This window comes from Zonotrichia leucophrys, chromosome 1 (assembly GCF_028769735.1).
Source record: "Zonotrichia leucophrys gambelii isolate GWCS_2022_RI chromosome 1, RI_Zleu_2.0, whole genome shotgun sequence".
NCBI lineage: Eukaryota > Metazoa > Chordata > Aves > Passeriformes > Passerellidae > Zonotrichia > Zonotrichia leucophrys.
The window spans coordinates 733,002-759,151 of NC_088169.1; the positions used below are offsets into that span (position 1 = coordinate 733,002).

The following is a 26,150-nucleotide window of genomic DNA, read 5'->3' on the forward strand; positions in this document are numbered from 1 at the left end:
CTCTGGTTTTGGGAGGTGGGGCTGGGCTGGGCTCAGGGCACAAAGCAGGAGTGAACCCCCCTTTGGCACAGGAATCTGCTTGGGTACCGTGCAAAATTCCTTTATTTTTGTTGTTTTATCTTTCAATATCCTGTTCAGTTGCTGCTTCAGCAGTTCTTGGGTGGGACCAGCACCTTGTTACTGACTGTGGGGTTAAAGCATCGGCACATTCTGTGAGCAGAGCCCTGAATCTCCCACTTCCTTCTCCTCATCCCTGGCCCCCCATAAGGACATGGTGCACTTGGGAATCACGGATTCCTTGGCCAGTGTTGGTGCTTCAGCAAGGGGAGGGGCAGGCCTGGTGTTAAATTCGGGATTCGCCTTCCTTTGCAGATGGGAGCTTGGCAAAAACTCTGGCAAGGCTGTTAAACCCAGGATTTCAGCTGCAGACAAAACAAATTAACCCAAAATTTTCATTTATTCTCTTCTTTTGCTGCTGTGACGTAAAAGAAAAATGGAAATTTTGCTGTTGTTGGTTTCAAGGGGTGGATAAGAAACCTTTTTTTAAGAGGAAACCTTGGATTTGGGATGAAAAATAAGCATTTTTCTGCTTTACAAACTTGGTTTGGATTTGTATTTTCCAGGAGGGAGCGTTTTAATGAGTTAACTATTAATTAACCAGTTCCATAATTAGTTTATTAGGTGTTTACCCAGTGAGCAGCTTTCCAGGTCAGTGATTCTCAAAGAGGTTCAAGCAGCCTCTTTGGCAGCAGCTGCTTCTGTTTGTGTTGGCCAAACCTCACTCCCCAGTTTGCTGCTCCTTCTTTGGGGTTTTGGGTTCCCCTTTGGGGTTTTGGGCAGGATTTGTGTGGAAAACCCCACACAGGTGGTGGCAATGAGGACTTTTCCTGCAGGGAATTCCCGTGCTGGGATGGGGCTGCCTCAGTTTCCCTGTGCATGTTGTGGTGCTGGGAAAGGGAAGGAGCCAGGAGGTTTCACCTCTGGCCCTTCTCACTTTAATCAGGTTGGACTCGGGGATTTGCTTTTTGGGTGTTTTGGGCTTTATTTTTGAGGTGCTGGTGGAGTGATAAAAGATAATTGAGTTTATGATGTCTCCAACCCTTTGTCAGCAGTGATTTTTAATATTTACCTGACTCCTGTTGTGAGATGGTTTTGTGTATCTTAGGATTTATCCGGGATAAATTCTGAATTTGAGCAAGGGATTGGCAAGATTCCCTCTTCACTTGGTGAAAACATTGTGACTTCCACCTTAAACCTTCTTCTGCTCCAGAGCCAAGGATGCTTGTGTTCTGCAAAAGCAGGAGAATTTCAAAACTACAGCTGTGGTCCTCAAAAAGTGCTGTGGAGGGTTTTTACTCACCATGTTCAGCTTTGTCTTTGTCCGGAGGCAGCAGTGAGGATGTGCAGGGTGGGTGGAAGAGCTGCGTGTCCAGAGCCAGCTCTGATCCCTGAAAATGCCTCTCCTGGAAGGGACAGATGGCTTAGGCCAGTCTGGGTGTGGAAAGGCCCCTGGCAGGGGGCTGATGGTAGGAATTTGGTGGGCAGAGGCGCAGGGCAGGGATTGTCCTCTGTGCTGGGACACTTGAGGGCTGTGCCCGTTTGCTCCTGCAGGAGCCCTGGAGGGCTGGAGCGTTGTCCAGGGCGGGGACGGAGCTGGGAAGGGCTGGCAGAATCCCTGAGGGAGCTGGAAGGGGCAGAATCCGAGGGCTGGAAGGGGCTGCAGAATCCCTGAGGGAGTTTGGAAGGGCTGCAGAATCCCTGAGGAGCTGGGAAGGGGCTGCAGAATCCCTGAGGAGTGGAAGGGGCTGCAGAATCCCTGAGGAGCTGGAAGGGGCAGGAGAATCCCTGAGGAGCTGGGAAGGGGCTGCAGAATCCCTGAGGACTGGAAGGGGCTGGAGAATCCCTGAGGAGCTGGAAGGGGCTGCAGAATCCCTGAGGAGCTGGGAAGGGCTGCAGAATCCCTAAGGAGCTGGAAGGGGCTGCAGAATCCCTGAGGGAGCTGGAAGGGGCTGGAGAATCCCTGAGGAGCTGGAAGGGGCTGGAGAATCCCTGAGGAGCTGGAAGGGGCTGCAGAATCCCTGAGGAGCTGGAAGGGGCTGGGGCTGGAGCAAAGGAGGCTCAGGGGCCCTCGTGGCTCTGCACAAGGCCCTGCCAGGAGGGCACAGCCGGGGGGGTCGGGCTCTGCTCGCAGGGAACAGGGACAGGAGCAGAGGGAGCGGCCTCAGGCTGGGCCAGGGCAGGCTCAGCTGGGACAGCAGCAGCAATTTGCCCATGGAAAGGGAGCTCAGGCCTTGGCAGGGGCTGCCCAGGGAGCTTTGCAGTGCCCATCCCTGCAGGTGTGCCCTGGAGGTGGCACTGAGTGCTCTGGGCTGGGCACAAGGTGCCCATGGGGCACAGCTGGCACTCCATGGGCTTGGAAATCTTTTCCAAACCCAGGGATTTGGGGATTCTCTAATTCTGGGAAATTGGCTGATTTTCCACTTCAGCTCCTTCCAGAGCTGGGACAGGGACCCCAGCTGACCATGGGGACATCCCAGCCCCTGTGCTGTGCCCAGTCTGTAAAACTGGGGAACAATGGGGAAGAAGGGGGCATATTCCTTCCATGTCTTTTTTCCTTTGCATTTCATTATTTTTCCTTTCCACTCTTAATTAAGCTTAATGAACATACCAAGTAAATTGCTGAAATATATTCACATCAGAAAGTCATGGCAGAAACACAACTTGGAGCTCCTGGGGAGCTTTTTCTCAGCAACTTCCTGATAAGGACAATTTTGCAGTGTTACCTTGAAGCCCTTATTAGAATGTGTTGAGGTTGGAAGAAGAGTTGAATTTTCTGGAGTTTCAGGGAAGGTGTTTAATTCATTCTGAGGTTTAACTGATTCTGAATTGATTCTGCCTGGAAAGTTGAGGACTCTCCATCCCTGGCAGTGCCCAAGGCCAGGTTGGACAGGGCTTGGAGCAGCTTGGGACAGTGGAAGGTGTCCCTGCCATGGCACTGGATGATCCCTAAATCCCTTCCAACCCTTCTGTGACATTGTGGGCAATTGTTACTTTAACTGTTTCCAGTAATAAATCATTGAAATCACCCTAAATCATGGAGGATTTGCTTGCTGTTAATTTCAGATTTTAAAGGCACCTTTTTAGGCTTCTTTTTAGAAATTCTCAAGGCTTTCAGCTCTCTAAAATGAATTAAATTCAGTGCTGGGATTGATGTTTTAATTTAACTATGGGTTGGTATTTATAGAATACTTGTATTCCTTAGATTTTAGTTTAATTTCTTCTATAATCTCCTTTGATTTTAAACGATTTGTTAAAAATTTAAAAAAATCCATCATATAATTTCGATTCTTTGAAGAAGGTGGATTTGGGAACAGAAGAGTTCAGGCATCACTTTGAGTTTAAAAGTTGCTGCTTCCTCTGCATCCAGGCCCGTGGGCTTCGTGTTCATATCTGGTTCTTTGCCTTACCCACCACCCAATGCTAATTAAAGTCTGGTTTGAGGATGGGGTGCTCATTTTAATTCAGAAGTAATTTTGATCACTTCCCCCAAGTTATTTTTGGTGATGTGCCCGCTGTAACTTTCTGTGTGCCATTTCTGGAATGGTCTCTCCTGCTCCTGTGGTCGCTCACTGTGGGCTGGGAACATGGCAAGGTTGACATGGACAGGAGCGCCTGAAGTTTTCCCATTTGTCCTTTTTCTGTCTTGGGGAAATGGTTCTGTTGTAGATACAGGAACTTCTGTCCCTGCATCCTGCTGGCCCTAAAATCATCCAGGGGCTCCACGAAAGGTCTGGGAATGTTGGGATGAGTCCAGAGGGGCTGGAGCCAGGCTGGGAGAGCTGGGGGGGCTCACCTGGAGAGGAGAAGCTGCAGGGAGAGCTCAGAGCCCCTGGCAGGGCCTGAAGGGCTCCAGCAGAGCTGCAGAGGGACTGGGGACAAGGCCTGCAGGGACAGCACCCAGGGAATGGCTGCCAGTGCCAGAGGGCAGGGCTGGATGGGATCTTGGCAATGAGGAATTGTTCCCTGGCAGGGTGGGCAGGCCCTGGCACAGGGTGCCCAGAGCAGCTGGGGCTGCCCCTGCATCCCTGGCAGTGCCCAAGGCCAGGCTGGACACTGGGGACAGTGGGAGGTGTCCCTGCCATGGCAGGGGTGGCACTGGGTGGGATTTGGGGTCCCTCCATCCCAATCCAATCTGGGATCCCTCCCCATCCCTGAACTTCCAGGCAGGTTTGGAGGTTTCCCCCATTCCCACTGCTCCATTTCCAGCTCCAGCCCAGCCCATTTTCCCCAGGGGTTCAGCCCAGCTCCCACATCTGCTGTTGCCTTGGAATGCTGCATTTATCTGGATTTTGACCTTTCCTGGCTGCCCTGAGTAGTTGTTCCCAACCTGGGGCTGCTGCTCTGGGTTGTTGATGCTTTTACAGTATTTGGAGAGTATTTAATCATTTTCACTAATAATTTTTAATGTTTTATTAAGTAGTAAATGACACCAGATAAATGGTTTTCCCCCTTAGTGTTGCTGCTTGGAATTGCAGCTTCCTTCTAAACATGAATTTTGCCTTCTTTGATTTCCACCTCAGTAAATAATCCCAGACCAACCTTTTGTAACTGCTGAGCAACCAAAAAAAGACATAATTTTATCCTGCTGTTACTACATTGAAGGGATAATCAAGTAATTAGGATGGAGTTATTCCTGTTTATAATTTGGAATGTGCCCACTGACTTTAAATGCTTCCTGTTGGCCAGAAGAACTTGAGAACTGTCCTAGCCCTAAAGCTGCTGAGGATTTGGTGTTTGCTTCTATTTCTCCCTCCAAAGACTCTCCTTGGAGGAGGTTTTGGTGGTTGACAAAGCTTTTTTTGTAGCCAGTGCTGGATTTTCTATCCCTCGGACTGCTCTGGGGGAAATGAGATGGAAAAAGGAGCAGTGGAGCTGAGTCCTTTCACACAGCTCTGCTTCCAGGCAGGTGGCTCCTCGTGTTTTAGGAGGCATCAGCATTCCAAAGGCTTCATTTCCACGTTTGGTTTGTCTCCAGGCTGTTCTCTGAGCTTCATGGCTGATGGTCATGCCTGTAGCCACTTTGCCACCAGAGAATTCCCATTTTTTTCCCCAGTTCCCTTTCATTTATATCTTTCCTGCTTGCCAGGTGAGTCCTGTGGGACTGACAGAACCCATGGGAGCATTTTTGTTCCGTCTTATGCACAATGTCCCCTCAGGATGAGAAGCTTGGTGCTGCTTTGGTTCTTTTGGGGCATTTGTGGCTTTAATCCTGGGGGGAAGGGATGGGGCACCCCCAGGTGTGCATGGAACAGCTCCTGCTCTTGGGTGGGATTGTGCTGAGCTGACAGGCCTTGAGGAGAGAGGCCAGAATGGCTGAATTGCTGAGGTTGGAGAAGACCTTTAAGAAGATCCAGTCCAACCATGGAGCACACCAGTGGTGTGCTCACCTTTAAACAAAATCCTCAGGGGCCACAACCCCACATTCCTGGGACACCTGCAGGGATGGGCACTGCAAAGCTCCCTGGGCAGCCCCTGCCAAGGCCTGAGCTCCCTTTCCATGGGCAAATTGCTGCTGCTGTCCCAGCTGAGCCTGCCCTGGCCCAGCCTGAGGCCGCTCCCTCTGCTCCTGTCCCTGTTCCCTGCGAGCAGAGCCCGACCCCCCCGGCTGTGCCCTCCTGGCAGGGCCTTGTGCAGAGCCACGAGGGCCCCTGAGCCTCCTTTGCTCCAGCCCCAGCCCCTTCCACCCTCAGGATTCTGCAGCCCTTCCAGCCCCTCAGGGATTCTGCAGCCCCTTCCCAGCTCCTCAGGGATTCTGCAGCCCCTTCCCAGCTCCTCAGGGATTCTGCAGCCCCTTCCAGCTCCAGGATTCTGCACTATCCCTTCCAGCTCCTCAGGGATTCTGCAGCCCCTTCCCAGCTCCCTCAGGGATTCTGCAGCCCCTTCCCAGCTCCATTCCCTGCCCTGGACACGCTCCAGCCCCTCCAGGGCTCTCCTGCAGGACCAGAATTGGACACAGGTTTTGAGGTGGGCTCAACTAAGGACAAAGTGCTCAGGCCGCCCCCTCACCTGTGGCTGGTGTGACACCTGGGGCTCTGTTTGCCTTGGTGGGACATGTGGAGTTAACAGGTTTCTTCTGGGCGGCTCTGAAGCATGTGGGGGAAGAGGAGTAGGGAATTTGGATCTGTAGGCAAAAATCCTTTGGTTCCTTCTAGGAGCTCTCAGCCCTGCCTGTCCCCGTGCCTGTCCCCGTGTCTGTCCCCGTGTCTGTCCCCGTGTCTGTCCCTGTGTGCAGAGCTCAGAGCAGGCCCAGGCTCTGCTCCAGGCCCAGCAATGGCCCCAGAGCCACGGGCAGGGCCTGAGCCCAGCAATTCCCCTCACAGGGGGCACAACTTCTGCCCTGGGCAGGGCCCGAGCTGGAGCAGAGCCCAGAGAGGGGCTGGGGTCTCCTCCTGGCACGTTCCAGAGCCACCTGGGCCCACCCTGTGCCCCCTGCTCTGGGTGACCCAGAGGTGGCTCCAGTTGAGCCCTGTGGGCCCTTCCGGCCTGACCCTCCCAGGATTCTTCCCAGAATCTCAGAATTCACAGAATTGGAAGAGATTTTCAAGACCATCAAGTCCCACCCAGCCCCAACACCCCAACCAAACCCTGGCCCCCAGTGCCACATCCAGGCTTTGTTAAACACACCCAGGCATGGGGACTCCACCACCTCCCCGGGCAGCCATTCCAGAACTTTCTCACCCTTGCTAGAAAAAACCTTTTCCCTGCTCTCCAACCTGTATTTCCCTTGGTGCAGCTTGGGACTGCACCTTTCCAGAGCAAGGTGACAACTTGTGGGCCACTGGTGTGGCCCCAGGTCCCTGCCAAGGCTGCCCAGGGGTGAGAGCAGTTGGGAATGGCTCTGCTTTGCCCTGGGGGCAGGAGGGGTGTCCAGAGCTGCAATTCCAAACCAGGCTGTCCTGCTCTTGAGAGCTCTTCCTCATCCCTTCTGCAGCAGCAGCTCCATTGGCTCCTCTTCCTTCCCCAGGGCTCTGGGACTGGAATTAGTGCTGGGCTCTGGGACTGGAATTAGTGCTGGGCTGTGGGACTGGAATTAGAGCTGGGCTGTGGGACTGGAATTAGAGCTGGGCTCTGGGACTGGAATTAGAGCTGGGCTGAGGGACTGGAATTAGAGCTGGGCTGTAGGACTGGAATTAGTGCTGGGCTGTGGGACTGGAATTAGTGCTGGGCTGAGGGACTGGAATTAGTGCTGGGCTGTAGGACTGGAATTAGAGCTGGGCTGTGGGACTGGAATTAGAGCTGGGCTCTGGGACTGGAATTAGAGCTGGGCTCTGGGACTGGAATTAGAACTGGGCTGTGGAGCTGGAATTGGTGCTAGGCTGGGGGACTGGAATTAGAGCTGGGCTGTTCAGGAAAAAATGTTGTGGCTCCTGAGCTGGGAGCCAGGCAGGCCCCATTTCCTCTGTCCCCAAGAGGGCTGGCTCTGAGGCAAACCAAGGAACCTGTGTCTGTGGATCTCTTGGTTAGCAGAGTTCAGCTTATTTTTAGTTTGGGTGATGGCTTTAGGCAAGCCAGGGTAAACCATGGCAATTTTGGGATAGGGAGAATGAGAGGGATTATAGTGACAAGCTTTCCAACCCAACAATTAGTTGATGTTTTCAGAGTATGGCCACAAGTGGGGAAGGTTGCAAATTTTACAATCCTGAATGTAGAAATCTGTGGCTTTCTTTTCTTGTTCTTTCTCTCTGGTTTTGTTTTTAAATACATGGGGCTCAAATCTTTGGCTTGGTTGTGTTCAGAAACTGCACCTCAAGTAGGCCTTGCAGCACCCAGGGAATGTGCTGATCCCTGGGCATGTGGAAAAGAGACAAAAAACCTCTGTGTCACTGGGGGGTGAGGGATGGAGGGCAGGGAGCTTACCCAACAATATTTTAGTGGATTTCATTGAAATCTGCATGGAGCTTAGAAGGGTTTGTCATTGCTCTCCACAGCTCCCTGCAATGAGGTTGTGGAAGGGTTGCCAGAGCTGCAGGAGCCCTTGGACACCCCTGCAGGGACAGAATGGGATTGTTGGGGTTTGATTGTGCAGGGCCAGGAGCTGGATCAGAGACCCCTGTGGGTCCCTTCCAGCCCAGGATATCCCATGGTTCCCTAAGTGTTACATGCAGTGTAAATAAGGATGTAAATTATATATAATTTATAGATAATGGTGCTAATTGCTGTCTCCATACCAAGCCATGGATTTGTGTTTTCCCCACACTGATCACTTGAAATATTAATGAACAACAACAGTGCAAGGACCCCAAATCTGTTCCCAATCCATCATTTTCCTTTGCTAGGAATATTGATTTGTGCAAGGCTCAGAGCAAGTGATTCCAGGTGAGTCAAATCCATGAACTCATCTTCTTTTTGCTGGGGCCTGACTTGGAAATGGCAGGAAACGTTCCTGGGGAATTGCCTGCTGTCACTGATATATTTTTTAAAAATTACTTTTGCTAAGATTTTTTTTTCTTGAGAGGCTGGCAAGCTTTGGCTTCCCGATGTTTTGTTACTTTAGAATGTGATTTAAAGAATTGTTTACTTAGTTTGTGAATTGTTTTTGCTTAATGAATAATCACAGGTCTAGCTGTGTCAAGACTTTAGTTAATCAAAAGATTTTTATTATTCATTCTTTTCTTTCCTAGCTTTTAAAATGTTTTTTTGCTATTTCTTTAGTATATTAATATAATATAACATAACATAACATAGCATATAATATATAATATAATGTAATATAATATAATATAATATAATATAATATAATATAATATAATATAATAGCATATTATATTATTATATAATATATAATAGTGTATATATTGTATAAATACACTATATTAATATATAGTATATAAATATCAATATATACTATATATAAATATATAATATAGAATATATTATATTATATTATATTATATTATATTATATTATATTATATTATATTATATTATATTATATTATATTAATATATTGATGGTAACATTAATTTATTATTGTTAATATTTGTATATATTAATATATATTATGTATTATATATTGTATATAATATATTATATATAATGTATAATAGATATATTTATTACAATAATATATATTAATATATATTGTATGCTATATATAATATTAATATATAATATATAATATATAATATATAATATATAATATATAATATATAATATATAATATATAATATATAATATAATAAAATAATAAATCAGCCTTCTGAAACACAGAGTCAAGATTTGCATCTCTTCCCTGGAGACCCCCAAACATATAATATAAAATTATTCTTCCCTGCTCCTGGAGACCCTCAAACACCACCACGGCCTGCTCCTAAAAATTCTCTCCCTCAATGCTTCCACTTTGTCCTGTTGGCTTGCAGCCCCTCCTCTCCAAGTGCTGAGCTGTGCAAGTGCAGCACACAAACCACGCGGATTTCCAGGAATTCCTGATTTTTCTCTCTCTCTTTTCCAGCCTGAGACAGCAGCCGTGCTCAAGCGCACCGTGCAGGCTCTGATGGAGAGAGGAGCCATCGTGAGGAGCCTGGAGAACCTTGGGGAGAGGTCCCTGCCCTACAAAATCACCAAGCACAAGGAGCGCCACAAGAGAGGGGGGTACGTGGTGACACCTCCTCCTTCATCCTGTCCCTGCTGCTCCTGGAGCAGGGACACCAGGACCGGCCCTTGGGGATGTTTGGGATGCAGGTGGCACCTGGGAGGGCTCTCAGCAAGGAGCTGGGTGTGTTGTCTGTGTGTTGGGTGTGTTTTATTCTGAGTGCTGTCCGTTTTGTGGTGGTTTTCAGTGGTGTTTGCACTGCAGAACTTTCCCCGACATAAACAATATTATTATTTTTTAAATGACTATTTTTAGGCTGTTTTCTGATAAAGCTCAGCCTAATCTCCTAGTTGGCAGGATGGGATCCTTTCCTCCAATGTTAATAATTAACATTAAAGTGCCCTGTAAGGCTTGGTTGTGTTTCTGATGCAGTTGTGGGATTTGATGAAGTCAGGAATCACGGAATGGTTTGGGCTGGGAGGGATTTTAGGGATCATCCAGTGCCACCCCTGCCATGGCAGGGACACCTCCCACTGTCCCAGTGTCCAGCCTGGCCTTGGGCACTGCCAGGGATGCAGGGGCAGCCCCAGCTGCTCTGGGCACCCTGTGCCAGGGCCTGCCCACCCTCAAAAGGGAGAATTTCTTCCCCATATCCCACCTAAATTCCTCCCATTTTAGTGGGAAGTCATTCCCTGGGTGCTGTCCCTGCATCCTTGTCCCCAGTCCCTCTGCAGCTCTCCTGGAGCCCCTCAGGCCCTGCCAGGGGCTCTGAGCTCTCCCTGCAGCTTCTCCTCTCCAGGTGAGCCCCCCCAGCCCCTCAGTTAAGGGTGTTTAAGGTAATCCTGTGTTTTATGGAAACACAAGAAATGGGAATTACCCCCAGTGCACAGGGAGGTGCTGCAGCTCCCATCCCATGCCCAGGGTGGTTTTGCTCTTTGAGGCCACCTCTGAAATGGCTGCTGCCTCTCCAAGGCCTGGGAGATGTTGCTAAGCAACTGCTGGGGCTGCTTAATCCTAATAACAATTAACAATTAACAATTAACGAGCTGCTCCCGATCCTGCAGCATCCAACAGGAGCTTGGCCAGCCCTGCTCTTCCTTGGGGAAGCTCAGGGCACTCCAGAGCTGCAAAGTCCTCCTTGGATCAGCTCTCATGGGGTCCCTCCTGGTTTCATTCCCTCTTCTGAGCACCTTGTGGTGCTCCTGCCGAGTGGGAATGGTGAGAGGGGAAGGGGGGATCTCCAGCACACTCCTGTTCCATCAGCCTGGGGAAGAGGAACTTCAGGGAGGCCTCAGAGCCCTTCCAGAACCTTAAGGAACACTTTAAAAAGGAGGAAAGAGGACTTTCTGCAAGGACATGTAGTGACAGAGAGGAGGAATGGGTTCCCAGTGCCAGAGGGCAGGGTTGGATGGGCTTCTGGGGAGGATCCCTCCCTGAGGAGGTGATGAGGGCCTGGCACAGCTCCCCTGCAGAAATGGCTTCTCTTCCTCTCTTCTCCAAAGTTCTGGAGATGTTCCTGTCTTCTGTTGAAGAACCCAAAACCTGGCCTGCAGAAGTGCTGCCACCCAAGCCAAAAACTGTCATCCAACCACTCCCAAAATCACTGGAATTTCATCCCTGTGCCTCAGCTCCCCCCTGGCACAAGGAGAGGGACAGCAGCTCCTTGTGCTGCCCTTGGAAAAGGCTTTCATGTTTATGAAATGCTTCTGCTATGACAGCAGGATGAGGTCATCACTAATTCTGTCCTGAGACAGGAATTTCTCATCTCCCATGGGCTTGCAACAGGATTTCATCCTGCATTGCAAAACTGCCAGGGTCAAGGCATGGTTTGGAAAATCCCACATGGAGCAGGAGAGCAAAACAGGCACGGGCACAATGGCAGTGCCTGAGGTGGGGTCAGGGATGGGATGGGATGGGAGGGAACTCAAAGCCACCCAGTGCCACCCCTGCCATGGCAGGGACACCTCCCACTGTCCCAGTGTCCAGCCTGGCCTTGGGCACTGCCAGGGCTCCAGGGATGGAATTCCATCCCAGCCCTGCCCACCCTGCCAGGGAGGAAATTGTTCCTAATATCTGATCTAAACCTGGAATTTTTCAGTGTGAGGCCATTCCCTGTGTGCTGTCCCTGCATCCCCTGGCAATTGTCTCTCTCCAGCTTTCCTGGGGCTCCTCCAGGCCCTGCAAGGCCGCCCTGAGCTCAGCCCAAAGCTTCTCCTGTGCAGGTGAGCAATGCCAGCTGTGCCAGCCTTTCCTGCCAGCAGAGCTGCTCCAGCCCTCTGCCCATCCTGGAGCCTCCTCTGGGCTCTGCAGCAGCTCCAGCTCCTCCCTGCGCTGGGGCAGCTCTGCAGGTGGGGAATCACCTGAGGGGCACAATCCCAGCCCCAATCCCCATCCCAATCCCATCCCAATTGCTATCCCAACCCCAGATTTAACCCCAATCCCATCCCCACCCAACCCAAATCCCTCTCCTGATCCCCACTGGCCTCAGGGGGCTCTGGGATGGAGCAGATCCATCTCTCCCCACCCCAGCACTCCCAAATCCTCCCGGAGAGCTTTGAGCAAACCCCTCCTGCCTGCAGAGCCCCCAGGGCAGGTGGATTTTGTGTGCTGAGTAAAGCAAGGCTTTAGGAACCAATCATTGCAACCTTCAGGCAGGAAAGATCAAAGCCTCCTCCTCTTCCTCCTCCTCCTCCTCCTCCTCCTCCCAGCTCAGATGTCCCCAGATATTTCTCAGTCCCTGTTCCTGCCCCCCCTGGATGTGGCAGGATCCAGATCTCTGCTTTGCTGCAGGACAAGGTTTGGGTGCCTCTCTTTGGGATCTCCCACCCAGAGCTGGCACTGGCAGCACTGGGAATTCCTGAGGATTGGGGATTTTCCTGTGGGATTCCTGGAGATTTTCCTGTAGGGTTTTGCAGCTCCATGGACAGGCAGGGTGGGTTCCTGCTGGACCATGCAGTATTTTATACTGGAAAAGAAAACATTCAGGAAATCAAACATTATCCATCAATAGGAAGTGATAGATCAGTTTTGGAGCCACCTTATAAAATCAGCCAGTTCTACTTTACAGCAGCTGTAAAAATATATATATTTTGTTTTCAATAGGACAAAATTAAAAAGAAAATAAACAACTTTTCCAGACACCTCCCTAAGCTCCTGGACTTTCCATAAAATCCTGGAATTTTTTCTCTTCCCCAGGCAATTTCTAATTCTCCTGTGTCCCTTCTGGAGCATGTTGGTGTGGAGTGGGACATTGGATAATCCAGAATATTCCAATTTTCCTTAGTCTTGGTTTATTCTGAATTATCTTAAGAGGCTTCTGTGAGAATTCTCATGAGTGTCTGGGGGAGCGTCTTGAATCTTCCAAAGCTTTTAATTTTTTGCTTGTTTTAGGTTTTTAATATTTTTAAGTTTTTTTTTTTTTAATTTTCCTGACTCTTATTTAACTGATTTATTTTAACTGATTTATTGAACTGATTTATTTTAAGTGATTTATTTAACTGATTTATTTTTCTCTAGCATGTAGTTAGTTGGAGATTTATTTTCCTATAGCATGTTGGAGATTTGGGATGGACACTCAATCCATTATTTCCTTGGATCTCCTGGCTGGTTAATTATATGCAAATGAATTTAATATAATGATATAAAAATGAATGGAATGGGGCTTGGGCTCAGCTGGGCTGCTGGAAGCTTCCCTGCCCATGGAATGATCTTTAATTCCCTCCAACCCAAACCATTCCCTGATTTTTTTCCCTGCAAAGCTTGTGCAGGTTTTGGTGGGGATTTCAGAGATAAGGAAAGAGTTGAAGTAGAAAATACAAATTGATAAATCAGCAGGAGGGATGGTTTGTCCTTAAAAAAAGGGGTTTTTTCTCCCTGAACTCTGGAGTGCTCCAGCACCATCTGGGATTTTGGGGATATAAAGTGAATACAGGCTTGTTACAAACGGAACAATATCCAGGAGACTTCCCAGAGAAAAGGAATTTTCTGGCAATTGCTGTGTAAAGTAGATTTCTCCAAGCCTGCCCAGGGGGATTGTGGCCCTGAGCTGTCACTGGCAGGAGCAGTGACTCTCCTGAAGCCCCAGATCCTACAAACAATGGGATCATCCCACAAACAATGGGATCATCCCACAAACAATGGGGTTATTCCCTCTCAGGAGATCCTGCTCATTGAGGATGAGGTGTTAAAATTTAGGTTTTTCTCTGAAATGCATCTCTTTGGGCGTCCTCCTCCTTTTGTTTTATTTATTTTTTTTTGGAAGACCTAATATTGACAGGTCTTGCCTGTAGCTCATTATGAAAATTTGGTCATTTTGAAATTGTGAAATGAGTTTTGGGAATTGTGTGGATTCATTAAAGAATCAAACTTTTCAGTCCCTGATTTACTGATCTTTAAACTGAATTAGCCACTCATTCACATTCATTTTATTCATGGTGGAACACGAATATTTTGGTTTTTAAGTATTTCAGAGAATGGTTTGAAATTGTAACAATTCAGCTCGTGGCTGGATAAAATGTGCCAAGGACCAGGTTCCAGGTATGGAAATTTAGGTGAGACTTTGAGCCTGGCTTGCCCAGAATGTGAAAAACCAGGGCAAGAATGTATTTCAATGAAGATTCCCAACCTCTCTCTCCTGCTGGCCCACAGATTTGTGCCAAACATTTCTTTTACTCATCACTCCTTGTTATTAACGAGCTGCATTTTAGTTGCTTTTAAGGTACTTGGTGGTTTTATTTGTCCCAGAGGTGTTTCTGGCTGGCACCAACAAAACCCAACTGATTTAAATGAGGTGTGTGGCAGGTTTTGAATGGAAGGAATGTTGAAGGCAGGCTCTGTTTGCTGTTTGAGATGCTCCAGGAGCTCTGAATCCCTCTGAGCACAGCAGAGCAGATTGCAACAGGTTGTAAAGTGATAGTAGCGCACTGGGGGTGGCACTTTGTGGTTCTGTGTTTGCTCTGGCCCTGCCCCAACCCCACCTTTGAGCTCTCCGTGGCTCAGGGGGTGTTTGGGGTCCCCCTTGGGCTGGGGGGTTTGGCTTTGGACAGGATCCAAAGGCAGCTCCAGAACAACCAGGGAAAAACCAAAATAGATCCACACATTCCTCCGGGGAGGTGGTGGCTCCAAGGATCCGCAGGTCAGGGATCTGTGGAGCTGCAGGAGCTGGCATGGGGGATTGAGGTGGAATTTGGAATACTGGTGTGGTAGTGTGTTGTTAAGTTTCTTGTGTTATTCCCCCAATTTATGTATTGTTCTCCCCTATTATGTGTAAAATGGTTTCGTTCCCCCAGTTTTTCCCGCCACTGCTAGCCTGTCAGCTAAGTTGCCATAGTAACCGCTATTCATAGTTGCCGATATGTAATTGCTCCTCCCTGGTTTCCCTTATAAGTGAAAGTTGTTTCCTCCCTGGGCCCAGTCAATCACTCCCTTTCTCCTCCCAGGTTTCGAGAACCTTCTCCTCTCTGGAGATGGTGGCTGGCTGGGGTCCCAGGACACCTCCTTTACCTTTTGATTATTGGTCTCCATGGAGTGTCAGTTCTGTGAAGTTCATCCCCTCACCTTTCCCGATTGGTTCCGCCTGTACCCACCCCCCTCCTTTATAATCCTGTTTTCACCCCCTATGAGAAAAACTTTTTCCCAGTTGGTTTCCCGGTGTTTAGATCCGGCATCACCTTGAATAAACCGATGTTTAACCCCCGGGAAATGGTCAGCTCCGTTCCTCCCCAATCCCAGCGGTGTGAGCCAGCCCGCAGCCAGCACAGCCCGAGGCCCTCAGACGCCGAAGGGAGCTGGCCAGGAATTGCAGAGGGGCGTCGGCCTTTCGCCCTCAGCAGCCGGACTCTAAACTTCGGGCCACATATGTTCCCCTCAGCATACTGGGGTTGGAATTTCAGAGTTTTTGCTGGTTTTCAGCCCCACTTCAGTGTTTCTTAGCTCTGGAGCAAAGTGATGCAGCTCAGCCTGCTCGGGGTTTGGGAACTGATGGAGCACCAGGGCCTTCCCTTCTCCTCGGTTTTGGGATGTGTGGGCTTCCCTCTGTTCCATCTGCCTGGGACACAGGAATGTTTCACACCTTTCTCACCACATTTTCATCATTTCATTCACTTTCTTTTATTGAGTTGCACATTTATTTCTGTGGCAGTGCCAAGGCCTGGTTGGAGCAGCCTGGCACAGTGCAAGGTGCCCCTGCCATGGCATGGGTGGCACTGGGTGGGTTTCAATTCCCTTCCAACCCAACCATTCCATGACCTATGACTTCTCCAGCAAAACTCTGATTATTCATAACAATTCCCATGTTCTGCTTGCCAGTTTTTCATTGCCTTGTTGTTTCTTTTTTTCCTTGCTTTCAAATTTGAGTTTGAAAAGATGGCAATTTTCTTTTGTTATTGGCTTGCTTTGCCTCTTCATCTTTTTGTTTTGCTCTTCACTCACAGTTGTCTCCTCAGCCCCCGTGCTCTCTGAAATAGCAAACCCAGGGCTTGCTTTTGTTCTTGCTGAGCTGCATTTTGGGAATTGAGCAGGAATTGTCACCCAGGAATTGCATTTTGGGAATTGAGCAGGAATTGTCACCCAGGAATTGCATTTTGGGAGTTTATTGGGAATTCTCATCCAGGGAATTGCATTTTGGGAATTGAGCAGGAATTGTCACCCAGGAATTGCATTTTGGGGAGCTGATCAGGAATTATCATCCAGGAATTGCATTTTGGGGAGTTTATTGGGAATTGTCATCCAGGAGTTGCATTTTGGGGAGTTTATTGGGAATTGTCATCCAGGAATTGCATTTTGGGGAGTTTATTGGGAATTGTCACCCAGGAATTGCATTTTGGGAATTGAGCAGGAATTGTCACCCAGGAATTGCATTTTGGGGAGCTGATCAGGAATTATCATCCAGGAATTGCATTTTGGGGAGTTATTGGGAATTATCACCCAGGAACTGCATTTGGGGGGTTTATTAGGAATTTTTATCCGGGAGTTGCATTTTGACGAGTTTAGCAGGAATTATCATCCAAAAATTGCATTTTGGGGAGTTGATCAGGAATTATCATGCAGGAATTACATTTTGGGGAGTTTATTAGGAACTGTCACCCAGGAACTGCATTTGGGGGGTTTTTTAGGAATTATCATCCAGGAATTTCATTTTGAGGAGTTTATCAGGAATTGCATTTGGGGAGTTGATCAGGAATTATCATCCAAAAAATGCATTTTGTGGAGTTCATCAGGAGTTATTATCCAAAAATTGCATTTTGGGGAGGTCATCAGGAATTATCATCCAGGAATTACATTTTGGGGAGTTTATCAAGAATTACCATGCAGGAATTACATTTGGGGAGTTGATCAGGAATTATCATCCAAAAATTGCATTTTGTGGAGTTAATCAGGAATTATCATTCAGGAATTCCATTTTGGGGAGTCTATCAGGAATTGTATTTGGGGAGTTTATCAAGAATTATCATCCAGGAATTACATTTGGGGAGTTGATCAGGAATTCTCATCCAGAAATTTCTGAATTCATCAGGAATTCTCACCCAGGAATTGCATTTAGGGGAGTTGATCAGTAATTCTTATCCAGGAATTACATTTTGGGGAATTGATCAGTAATTATCATCCAGAAATTGCAATTTGGAGAGTTCATCAGTAATTATCATCCAAAATTTGCATTTTAAGGAGTTGATCAGGAATTCTCACCCAGGAATTGCATTTTGTGGAGTTCATCAGGAATTATCACCTAGGAATTGCATTTGGAGAGTTGATCAGGAATTCTTACCCAGAAATTGCATTTTGGGGAGTTTATCAGGAATTGCATTTGGGGAATTGATCAGGAATTCTCATCCAGGAATTTCTGAGTTGATCAGGAATTCTCAGCCAGGAATTGCATTCTGGGGAATTGATCAGGAATTATCATCCAAAAATTGCATTTTCTGGAGCTGATTGGGAATTCTCATCCAGGAATTGCATTTGGGGAGTTTATCAGGAATTATCACCTAATTTGGGGTGTTCATCAAGAATTATCACCAGGAATTGAATCTGGAGAATTGATCAGGAATTGTCATCCAAAAATTGCATTTTGGGCAGTTGATCAGGAATTCTCATCCAGTTTGGGGTGTTCGTCAGGAATTATCATCCAAAAATTGCATTTGGGGAGTTTATCAGGAATTATCACCCAGGAATTACATTTTAGGAGTTGATCAGGAATTATCATCCAGGAATTGCAATTGGGGAGTTGATCAGGAATTCTTACCCAGAAATTGCATTTTGGGGAGTTTATCAGGAATTGCATTTGGGGAATTGATCAGGAATTCTCATCCAGGAATTTCTGAGTTGATCAGGAATTCTCAGCCAGGAATTGCATTCTGGGGAGTTGATCAGGAATTATCATCCAAAAATTGCATTTTGCGGAGCTGATTTGGAATTCTCATCCAGGAATTGCATTTGGGGAGTTTATCAGGAATTATCACCTAATTTGGGGTGTTCATCAAGAATTATCACCAGGAATTGAATCTGGAGAATTGATCAGGAATTATCATCCAAAAATTGCATTTTGGGCAGTTGATCAGGAATTCTCATCCAGTTTGGGGTGTTCGTCAGGAATTATCATCCAAAAATTGCATTTGGGGAGTTTATCAGGAATTATCACCCAGGAATTACATTTTAGGAGTTGATCAGGAATTATCACCCAGGAATTACATTTTAGGAGTTGATCAGGAATTATCATCCAGGAATTGCAATTGGGGAGTTGATCAGGAATTCTTACCCAGAAATTGCATTTTGGGGAGTTTATCAGGAATTGCATTTGGGGAATTGATCAGGAATTCTCATCCAGGAATTTCTGAGTTGATCAGGAATTCTCGGCCAGGAATTGCATTTGGGGAGTTTATCAGGAATTATCACCTAATTTGGGGTGTTCATCAAGAATTATCACCAGGAATTGAATCTGGAGAATTGATCAGGAATTATCATCCAAAAATTGCATTTTGGGCAGTTGATCAGGAATTCTCATCCAGTTTGGGGTGTTCGTCAGGAATTATCATCCAAAAATTGCATTTGGGGAGTTTATCAGGAATTATCACCCAGGAATGGCATTTGGGGAGCTCATCAGGGATTTTTTTTGACTGCTGTGGAAACATTTCCATATAAATTTTCTTACAAGTTCAGGCTTTGCCTCTCCCCACAGAGCAGCTGAGCTTTGGAAGTTGCACAATTCCTTTCTAAACCTCCTGCTTGTGGCAGGATGAAATTTTTCCACGCGGATGGAGAGGTTGAAGCGCCCTCTGATCATCCCCACCGCCTGGGATTTGATTTCACCTTGATTGGTGAGAGTGAAATAATGGTAAATAATGGGTACCTGTCAGAAGTGTTCTCTGGAGCGTTCACAGGTTTGAACAGCCCTCTCCCCACCCTTTGTTGAACCCAAATTATGCACAGTTCGTGTTTTTTTCTTTATTCTCCAAACGTGTTTGGCCTCGCTCAAGTCGAGCCTCTTGATGCCTTTCATGGCTCTTGAAGACCAAAGAGGGCAAAACAAAAACACATGAAAGGAGCTTAATTAATCTGAAAAAGGAACTCTTCTCCTCACTTAACCCCCCTCAAAATAAATTTAAATTTAATGCCCAACCCAACTTTTTGTTGCTGTTTGGATTTTAGAACATCTTGAGGTGTTTGGGCAAAAAAAGTGTCCTGGCTGTGCAGAGCACTTGGAGGAGAACAAAGGCAGCTGGAATATTTGTGGATTCAGGCACATTTGGAGTATTCTCTGCTCAGCTGATTGTCTTCTTCCACTAGATGGGGCTTTCTTCATTGATGAGTTGAACCATTACTTTTGCCCATGTAAATATGGGATCAAAGCCCTGCAATGTTTGGGATGTTTTCTCCTTTCCACCTGAGCTGTGGAAGTGCCCTTTGGAATTTTGGTGCATTTTAGAGGCCTTGAGCAGAGCTGGTGCTGTGAGGGCACCAGAATGCCCCAAATCCTGTGGCACCCTTGGGAAAGCTCTTTATTGAGTGTGGTGGCCACTGGGCTTGGTGGGGTGGCAACCAGCCACCATTTGGGGGGGAGGGTTGACTTTCATTTTAATTTCTTTTGTTCTTAATGATCTTTGAATTAATGAAACATCTTTCCATGAGTCAATCAGCTGAGCACCAGGTGCCTGTGGATGGAATTTGGGAAGTGCCATTGCTGGGGCTGTGGGTGTATCTCCCCCAAACTCTCTGTGGATCATTCCCATCATTGCTGTGGCTCAGTTTTGGTCATTAAAGTCCAACTTTTGGGTTGGATCTGGTCCTTGCCAGATTTTCAAGGAATTTCCACTGCCCTATTTGTAAAAGCTAAAGGCAACACTTGTCCTGGTCCTTCTGACAATCCATGAGCTTGCCCCGCTGAGGAGGGACAAAGCAAATTCCCCCATTTCCATGGTCCTAAAAATGAACATTCAGGTAGCAAACATTTAAAAAAAAATTATTTTTGTGGAATTACCTTAATGAGGACAACGTGGAGCTCCTCCTGCTCCTGCTGTGGTTTCCTCCAGGTGTTTTCTGCTCCTTTCTCCTCTGCTGTTCCTCAGAACATTTTCTTTCCTTTGGATCTCCCACCATCTCACAAGGGAGACGTTTTGGGGCCAAAACCTTGGGACCCCACAGCCTCTTCCCAGGCCACCACATCTTCACTGCTCCCCTTGGCCCAGAGTTGTGTTCCAGGAGGATTCCAAAGGGAATTTTCATCCAGGATCCTTGAAGTCTTACCCTGGCCACCTGAAAGCAACAGATTTGAGCATCCTTAGGACTCGAGGTTCAAACAATTTCTGGCTTGAATTTGGTAAATTTGAGAAATGAAACCCGGCTCTTTTTTTGGTCCTTTTTTTTTTAATTTCCCTCATATGCAAAGGCACATCCTCCTTTATTCGAGACCATCTTACATTTTAATTTTTTTTTGGAGTTAATGCATTGTTTTAATGTGTTCCAGTCTGCTCCCCTGCATTTAAATCATCCTTGTGTTTGCAGTCAAGCAGGAGGACAAAAATAACTGTGGGCTCAGGGTGAATCAGTGGAATTTTCCTGCATTTCTCCCCTGGTGACTCCTGGACAGCACAAATGCTTTTTGCATTTCTCCTTGCAAGAACGAGGTGCTTTCCCTGCTGCATTCCTGTATTTTTCCCTGGCTTTGTCTCGCTGGGATTTGGGGTTGTTTACTGCACAAACAGCAGAGTGTGGGCTCACAGATCACTGCCTGCAACCAAGGTTTGAGGCTTTCAAACCCCCCTGGCCTCCTGGCAGCTGATTTCAGTGTGCAGGTTTGAGGGGAAGGGGCTCAGATCTCCTCAGGGATGTCTGTTGTGCTGCTCATTGTTTTTCCAGCCCTTCTTTCTTTCCTGAAGAAATCAAATTTTTTTTTTTAATTTTTTTTTTTTTTTTTACGCTGCTTCTCTCTCCCTTCTCTCTCTCTCTCCCTTTGTTTTGTCGTGGCACAGGGAGGCAATCTTGCTCACGTTGGAGAGAGGTGGTTGTTTTTGAAACCCCACGTTTTTCCCAGCGCCTGCAATTCTGATAAAATACCTTTTCCTGAGAGGAGTCAGAAAGATCTGCTGGAACAGCTCATCCTCCCTTCCCCCCCTGCTCTCCTTGGCTTATCAACAGTGCGTCAGTGGAAATTTCCACCCTTTGCTAATGGCAGAGAAAGCACAAAGTTGCAAAGCAGCCTTTGGAAGGGGAAAAAAAAAAATAAAAAAAACCCAACAAAACAAACCAAAAAAACACAAAAACCAGCCCTCTCGCCGTTTTAGGAGCGCAGTGAAAAGCAGCAGATGAGAGCTGGGCAGAATGGAATGAATTCAGGATGCAGGGCGGGGATGGCAGTGGGATCAGGGAGAGGGGCAGGAATCCCCAGCTGGAATTCTGGAGGTGAGAGGATTTGGAAAGCTGCAGAGCTCAGGTGGCATCTGCTGGATTCACCAGTGGTTTTACCAGAGGATCAATCCCACATTCCCAGATTTCAGGGGGTGCATCCTCGGATCCTGCTGGGCTGCACTTCCACACAATTGGCCAGGCTGGGAAATGGTTCCTGTCCCTGAATTCCATCTCTGCATCCTGGAGCCCACAGAGCAGTGGGCAGCCGAGCTCCCAAAGCCAAATGTTGTTGCTGTGGGGGTTTGTGAGGAGGAGGAGCCCAGCAGAACTGCCCCAAATTCCTGGGACCATCCTGGGGCACCTGGAATGCTGGGCTGGATGGGCTGGATGGGCTGGCACTGCTGCCCTGGCTCCAGGGACACCCAGCCAATGCTGGGCTCCTCTCCTGTCCGGTTTTCGGCTGTTTGGGTGGCCTGGAAAGGCCCGGGGTGGCCTTGGGGCAGCCGCGTATCAAAGGACGAGAAGAGGCTTCAGTTCTTTTCTCGGTCTCGGTGTTTATTAATTGTTTATCTAAAAGATTTTCTCTCGGCCCGACAGAGCTCTGCTCAGCAGCCAGCCATGAGCACACTCCCTGCCCTCCGGACAGTCACCTATCTTTATACCCAAAGTTACGTGTACAATATTTATCATTTTTCCCCAATACCTTTCACCCTTATTGCCCAGTGCACTTTTAGTAATGACCAATCCCAAAGTGCCACCATCACCACAGAAGATGGAGGAGAAGAAGAAGAAGAAGGACAGGACACGCCCCAATTCCTCCATCTTACTTCTCTAAACCCCCCTGTACAGAAATCCTAAACCCTGTGTTTCACTCTCTAATTAACTGATCCCTTCACCATTCACCCCGGTGAAACCCTCCTATCCTCATACAGGTGTCGTCTCCTGTGTGGGATCAAAGTGCAGCCACCAGACACTTCTGGAACATTCCAGGACTCCCGAGCCCCCCAAGGGTGCTCTCGGTGACACCTCAGTCCTGAGGTGCTGAGATCCCACATTCTCCCACCTCAGGATTTGGGGTTTCATGTGGGTTTTTACCACCCTACCCCTCCCATGGAGAATTCTGGACTTTCTGGGAAGGGTTTGGGGATGAGTTGAGGCAGTGACGTGGCTGCTCTGTGAGATCAGGGTGGTGGCTGAGGGAAAGTGTTCTTCCCATGTTTTCCAGGGGTGGATTCTGCAATCCTGAGTCACTCCTGGCCCCATGGGGCTCTTGGGGTGCAATATTTGGGATGTGATGCAAAAAACTGACCCCAGTGCAGCCTGAAGGGCACGAGCAGGGCTTGTTCACAGCCCCACCTCCTTCAGATTCCCAATTTCCTTCTGGTCCTGGGGATTTCCCCTCCAGGATCACCTTTGGGAACATGGGATGCTCCTGCTGGAGCTGACTTAGGAAAAACCCAAAATTCCTGCAGAGCAAAGTCCTCTCTGTCAGGGGCAGTTTTGGGATGAAATTGGGGCAGTTTTGGGATGAAATTGGGGCGTCTGGTCCTGCTTGGACAACGTGTCTTCATTTAGAGATGTCACTTTTGGGTTGTGTGGTGCTCCATGGGGAGGTGGGCTGGGAGAATTGGGGGATTCTGGAATGGTTTGGGTTGGAATGGACCTCAAAACCCATCCATGGAATGGTTTGGGTTGGAATGGACCTCAAAACCCATCCATGGAATGGTTTGGGTTGGAATGGACCTCAAAACCCATCCATGGAATGGTTTGGGTTGGAATGGACCTCAAAAACCACCCATGGAATGGTTTGGGTTGGAATGGACCTCAAAACCCATCCATGGAATGGTTTGGGTTGGAATGGACCTCAAAACCCATCCATGGAATGGTTTGGGTTGGAATGGACCTCAGAACTCATCCATGTTCCATCTCTAACTTATTCAAAAGTCCTTCAAAAATCCCCATAAATCATCTTGGGTCAGCAGGGCTGGACAGAGCTCCAGGAGTGTTGGGACGACATTCCCAGGGAAAAACTGGGAATTTGGGGGGTCTGGATGGTCCTGTGGGACATCTTCCAGCTCAAGATATTCCATGATTCCACCAGAGTTCAATTGAACTTCTCATCATTGAAATCAAGCTAGCCCTGAGTTTTTATTTCAAACACACCAAAATGTGAGAAAAAACTTGGGAAATCCCATTTAAAAAAACTCCACAGGAACAGAAACAACTTGGTCATTCCCATTTAAAAAAAACCCACAGGAGCAGAAAAACTTAGGAATCCTCATTAAAAAAAAACAAAAAAAAAACAAAAAAAAAAAAACACCAAAAAACTCCACAGGAGCAGGAAAAAATTAGGAATTCTCATTTAAGAAACCCCCCAGAAAAATTCCTTGAATTGCAGCCCAGGTATTTTGGTGGATTTTGTCCCAGCTCAGGCATTTTGGTTAATTTTGTTCCAGCCCAGGTATTTTGGCTGATTTGGTTCTAGCTCAGGTGTTTGGGTGGATTTGCCCCAGGTATTTTGGTTAATTTTATTTCAGCACAGTATTTTGGTGGATTTGGCCCAGGTATTTTGGTTGATTTTGTCCCAGCCCAGGTATTTTGGTTAATTTTGTCCCAGCCCAGGTATTTTAGTGATTTGGCACAGCGATTTTGGTGATTTTGTCCGCCACAGGATTTTGGTTTATTTTGTCCCAGCCCAGGTATTTTGGTGGCTTTGGTCCCAACCCAGGTATTTTGGCTGATTTTGTCCCAGTCCAGGAATTTTGGTTAATTTTGTCCCAGCCCAGGTATTTTAGTGGATTTGGTTCCAGTCCAGGTATTTTGGTGGATTTGGCCCAGGGATTTTGGTTTATTTTGTCTCAGCTCAGGTGTTTTGGTGGCTTTGGTTGCAGCCCAGGTATTTTGGTGGATTTGGCCCAGGGATTTTGGTTAATTTTGTCCCAGCCCAGGAATTTTGGTGGATTTGGTCCCAGCCCAGGTATTTTGGCTGATTTTGTCCCAGCCCAGGTATTTTGGTTAATTTTGTCCCAGCCCAGGTATTTTAGTGGATTTGGCACAGGGATTTTGGTAGATTTTGTCCCAGCCCAGGAATTTTGGTTAATTTTGTCCCAGCCCAGGTATTTTGGTGGATTTGGTTCCAGTCCAGGTATTTTGGTGAATCTGGCCCAGGTATTTTGGTTTATTTTGTCCCAGCCCAGGCATTTTTGGTGGATTTGGTCCAGCCAGGTATTTTGGGATTCAATTTTTTATGTCCAGCCCAGGTATTTTAGTGGATTTGGCACCAGTGATTTTGGTAGATTTTGTCCCAGCCCAGGATTTTGGTATTTTGTCCCAACCCAGGTATTTTGGTTAATTTTTCCAACCCAGGTATTTTGGTTATTTTGTCCAGCCCAGGTATTTTGTGGATTTGGTCCACCCAGGTATTTTGTGGATTTTGGTCCCACCCAGGTATTTTGGTGATTTTGTCCAGCCCAGGATTTTGGTTAATTTTGTCCAGCCCAGGTATTTTGTGATTTGGCCCAGGTAATTTGGTTTATTTTGTCCCAGCTCAGGTATTTTGGTGGATTTGGCACAGGGATTTTGGTTAATTTTGTCCCAGCCCAGGATTTTGGTTAATTTTTTCCAGCCCAGGTATTTTTGGTTAGATATTTTGTCCCAGCCCAGGTATTTTGGTGGATTTGGTTCCAGTCCAGGTATTTTGGCTGATTTGGCCCAGGTATTTTGGTTTATTTTGTCCCAGCCCAGGTATTTTGGTGGATTTGGCCCAGGTATTTTGGTTTATTTTGTCCCAGCCCAGGTATTTTGGTGGCTTTGGTCCCAGCCCAGGTATTTTGGTGGATTTTATCCCCAAAACACATTTTATCTGATTGATTTGCTGTGCTTCTCCTTGCAGGTATTTCCTGATAGACCTGGAGGCTCCCCCTTCCCTGGTGTCCCCCATGATGGATCACCTGGGGCGGGACATCGATGTCATCAGAAGAGCTTTCATCAAACACCCCCTGGCCAAGGCAGAGGAGTGCAGTGGCATCCTGCCAGTCAGCCCTGAGCACAAACTCCTCTCTGCCAAGAAAAACTGAAAATTGAAACCTTTTTTAACCCATTTTTTCATTGCTGCTGTGGAAAAGATTTGTGATAACTCCATCACAAAAATCAAAAAAAAAATCACTTTTGGCCATGGGATGTGTGTGGTCTGACACAGGATCTTCATTACTGTAACAATTGAGGGTTTTTTTTGTTTAGAATAATTGGAATAGTTTTAATCTGGGTGCTTATCTTGCTGTTTGACAACTCTGCAAATTGATTTGCTTTTCTCTCGGAGCATTACATTGATAATGGAGATTTCTCCAGCAGCAGGATGCTATAAATAGCATTTTTTCCAGAGATTACTCCAGAATATGGAGATTTACATGAGAGATTAAGAAGTCTGCAGTGGAAATATAGAAATCTAGGATGTGATTTGGTGTGGGGGTTGTTTGGGAGGAAATAAAAGGCAATAAAAGTGTGGTTAAAAGTAAAACCTGACTTTTTTTTTTTTTTTAATAAATATTTAATTTTTAATAAATATAAAAAAATCCCAAAACTTTCACTGCCAAAAGCCACCTCATGGTCCTCAAGGTAAACAATGTTCAAAGCATGGTAAAAATTCCTTTTTAGGTAAGGCCAGAAAATTCCAGGTGGGAATTAGAGACTCCCCAAGCTTTTGTAGGAGCAGGAGAATCAAAGAT

The 26,150-nt window shown here is 47.1% G+C and overlaps 1 protein-coding gene across 1 annotated transcript in view; it reads left to right on the forward strand.

The window, feature by feature from the left end:
- MRPS6 (mitochondrial ribosomal protein S6) overlaps positions 1-25,942 on the forward strand; it is a 48,273-nt gene extending 22,331 nt beyond the window's left edge. Inside the window, exons 2-3 of the mRNA XM_064704139.1 lie at positions 9,511-9,650; positions 25,319-25,942. Coding sequence (XP_064560209.1) covers positions 9,511-9,650; positions 25,319-25,502 — 324 coding nt within the window. The 3' untranslated portion in view covers positions 25,503-25,942. The remainder of the gene's footprint in view (positions 1-9,510; positions 9,651-25,318) is intronic.
- The last annotated feature ends 208 nt before the right edge of the window (positions 25,943-26,150 follow it).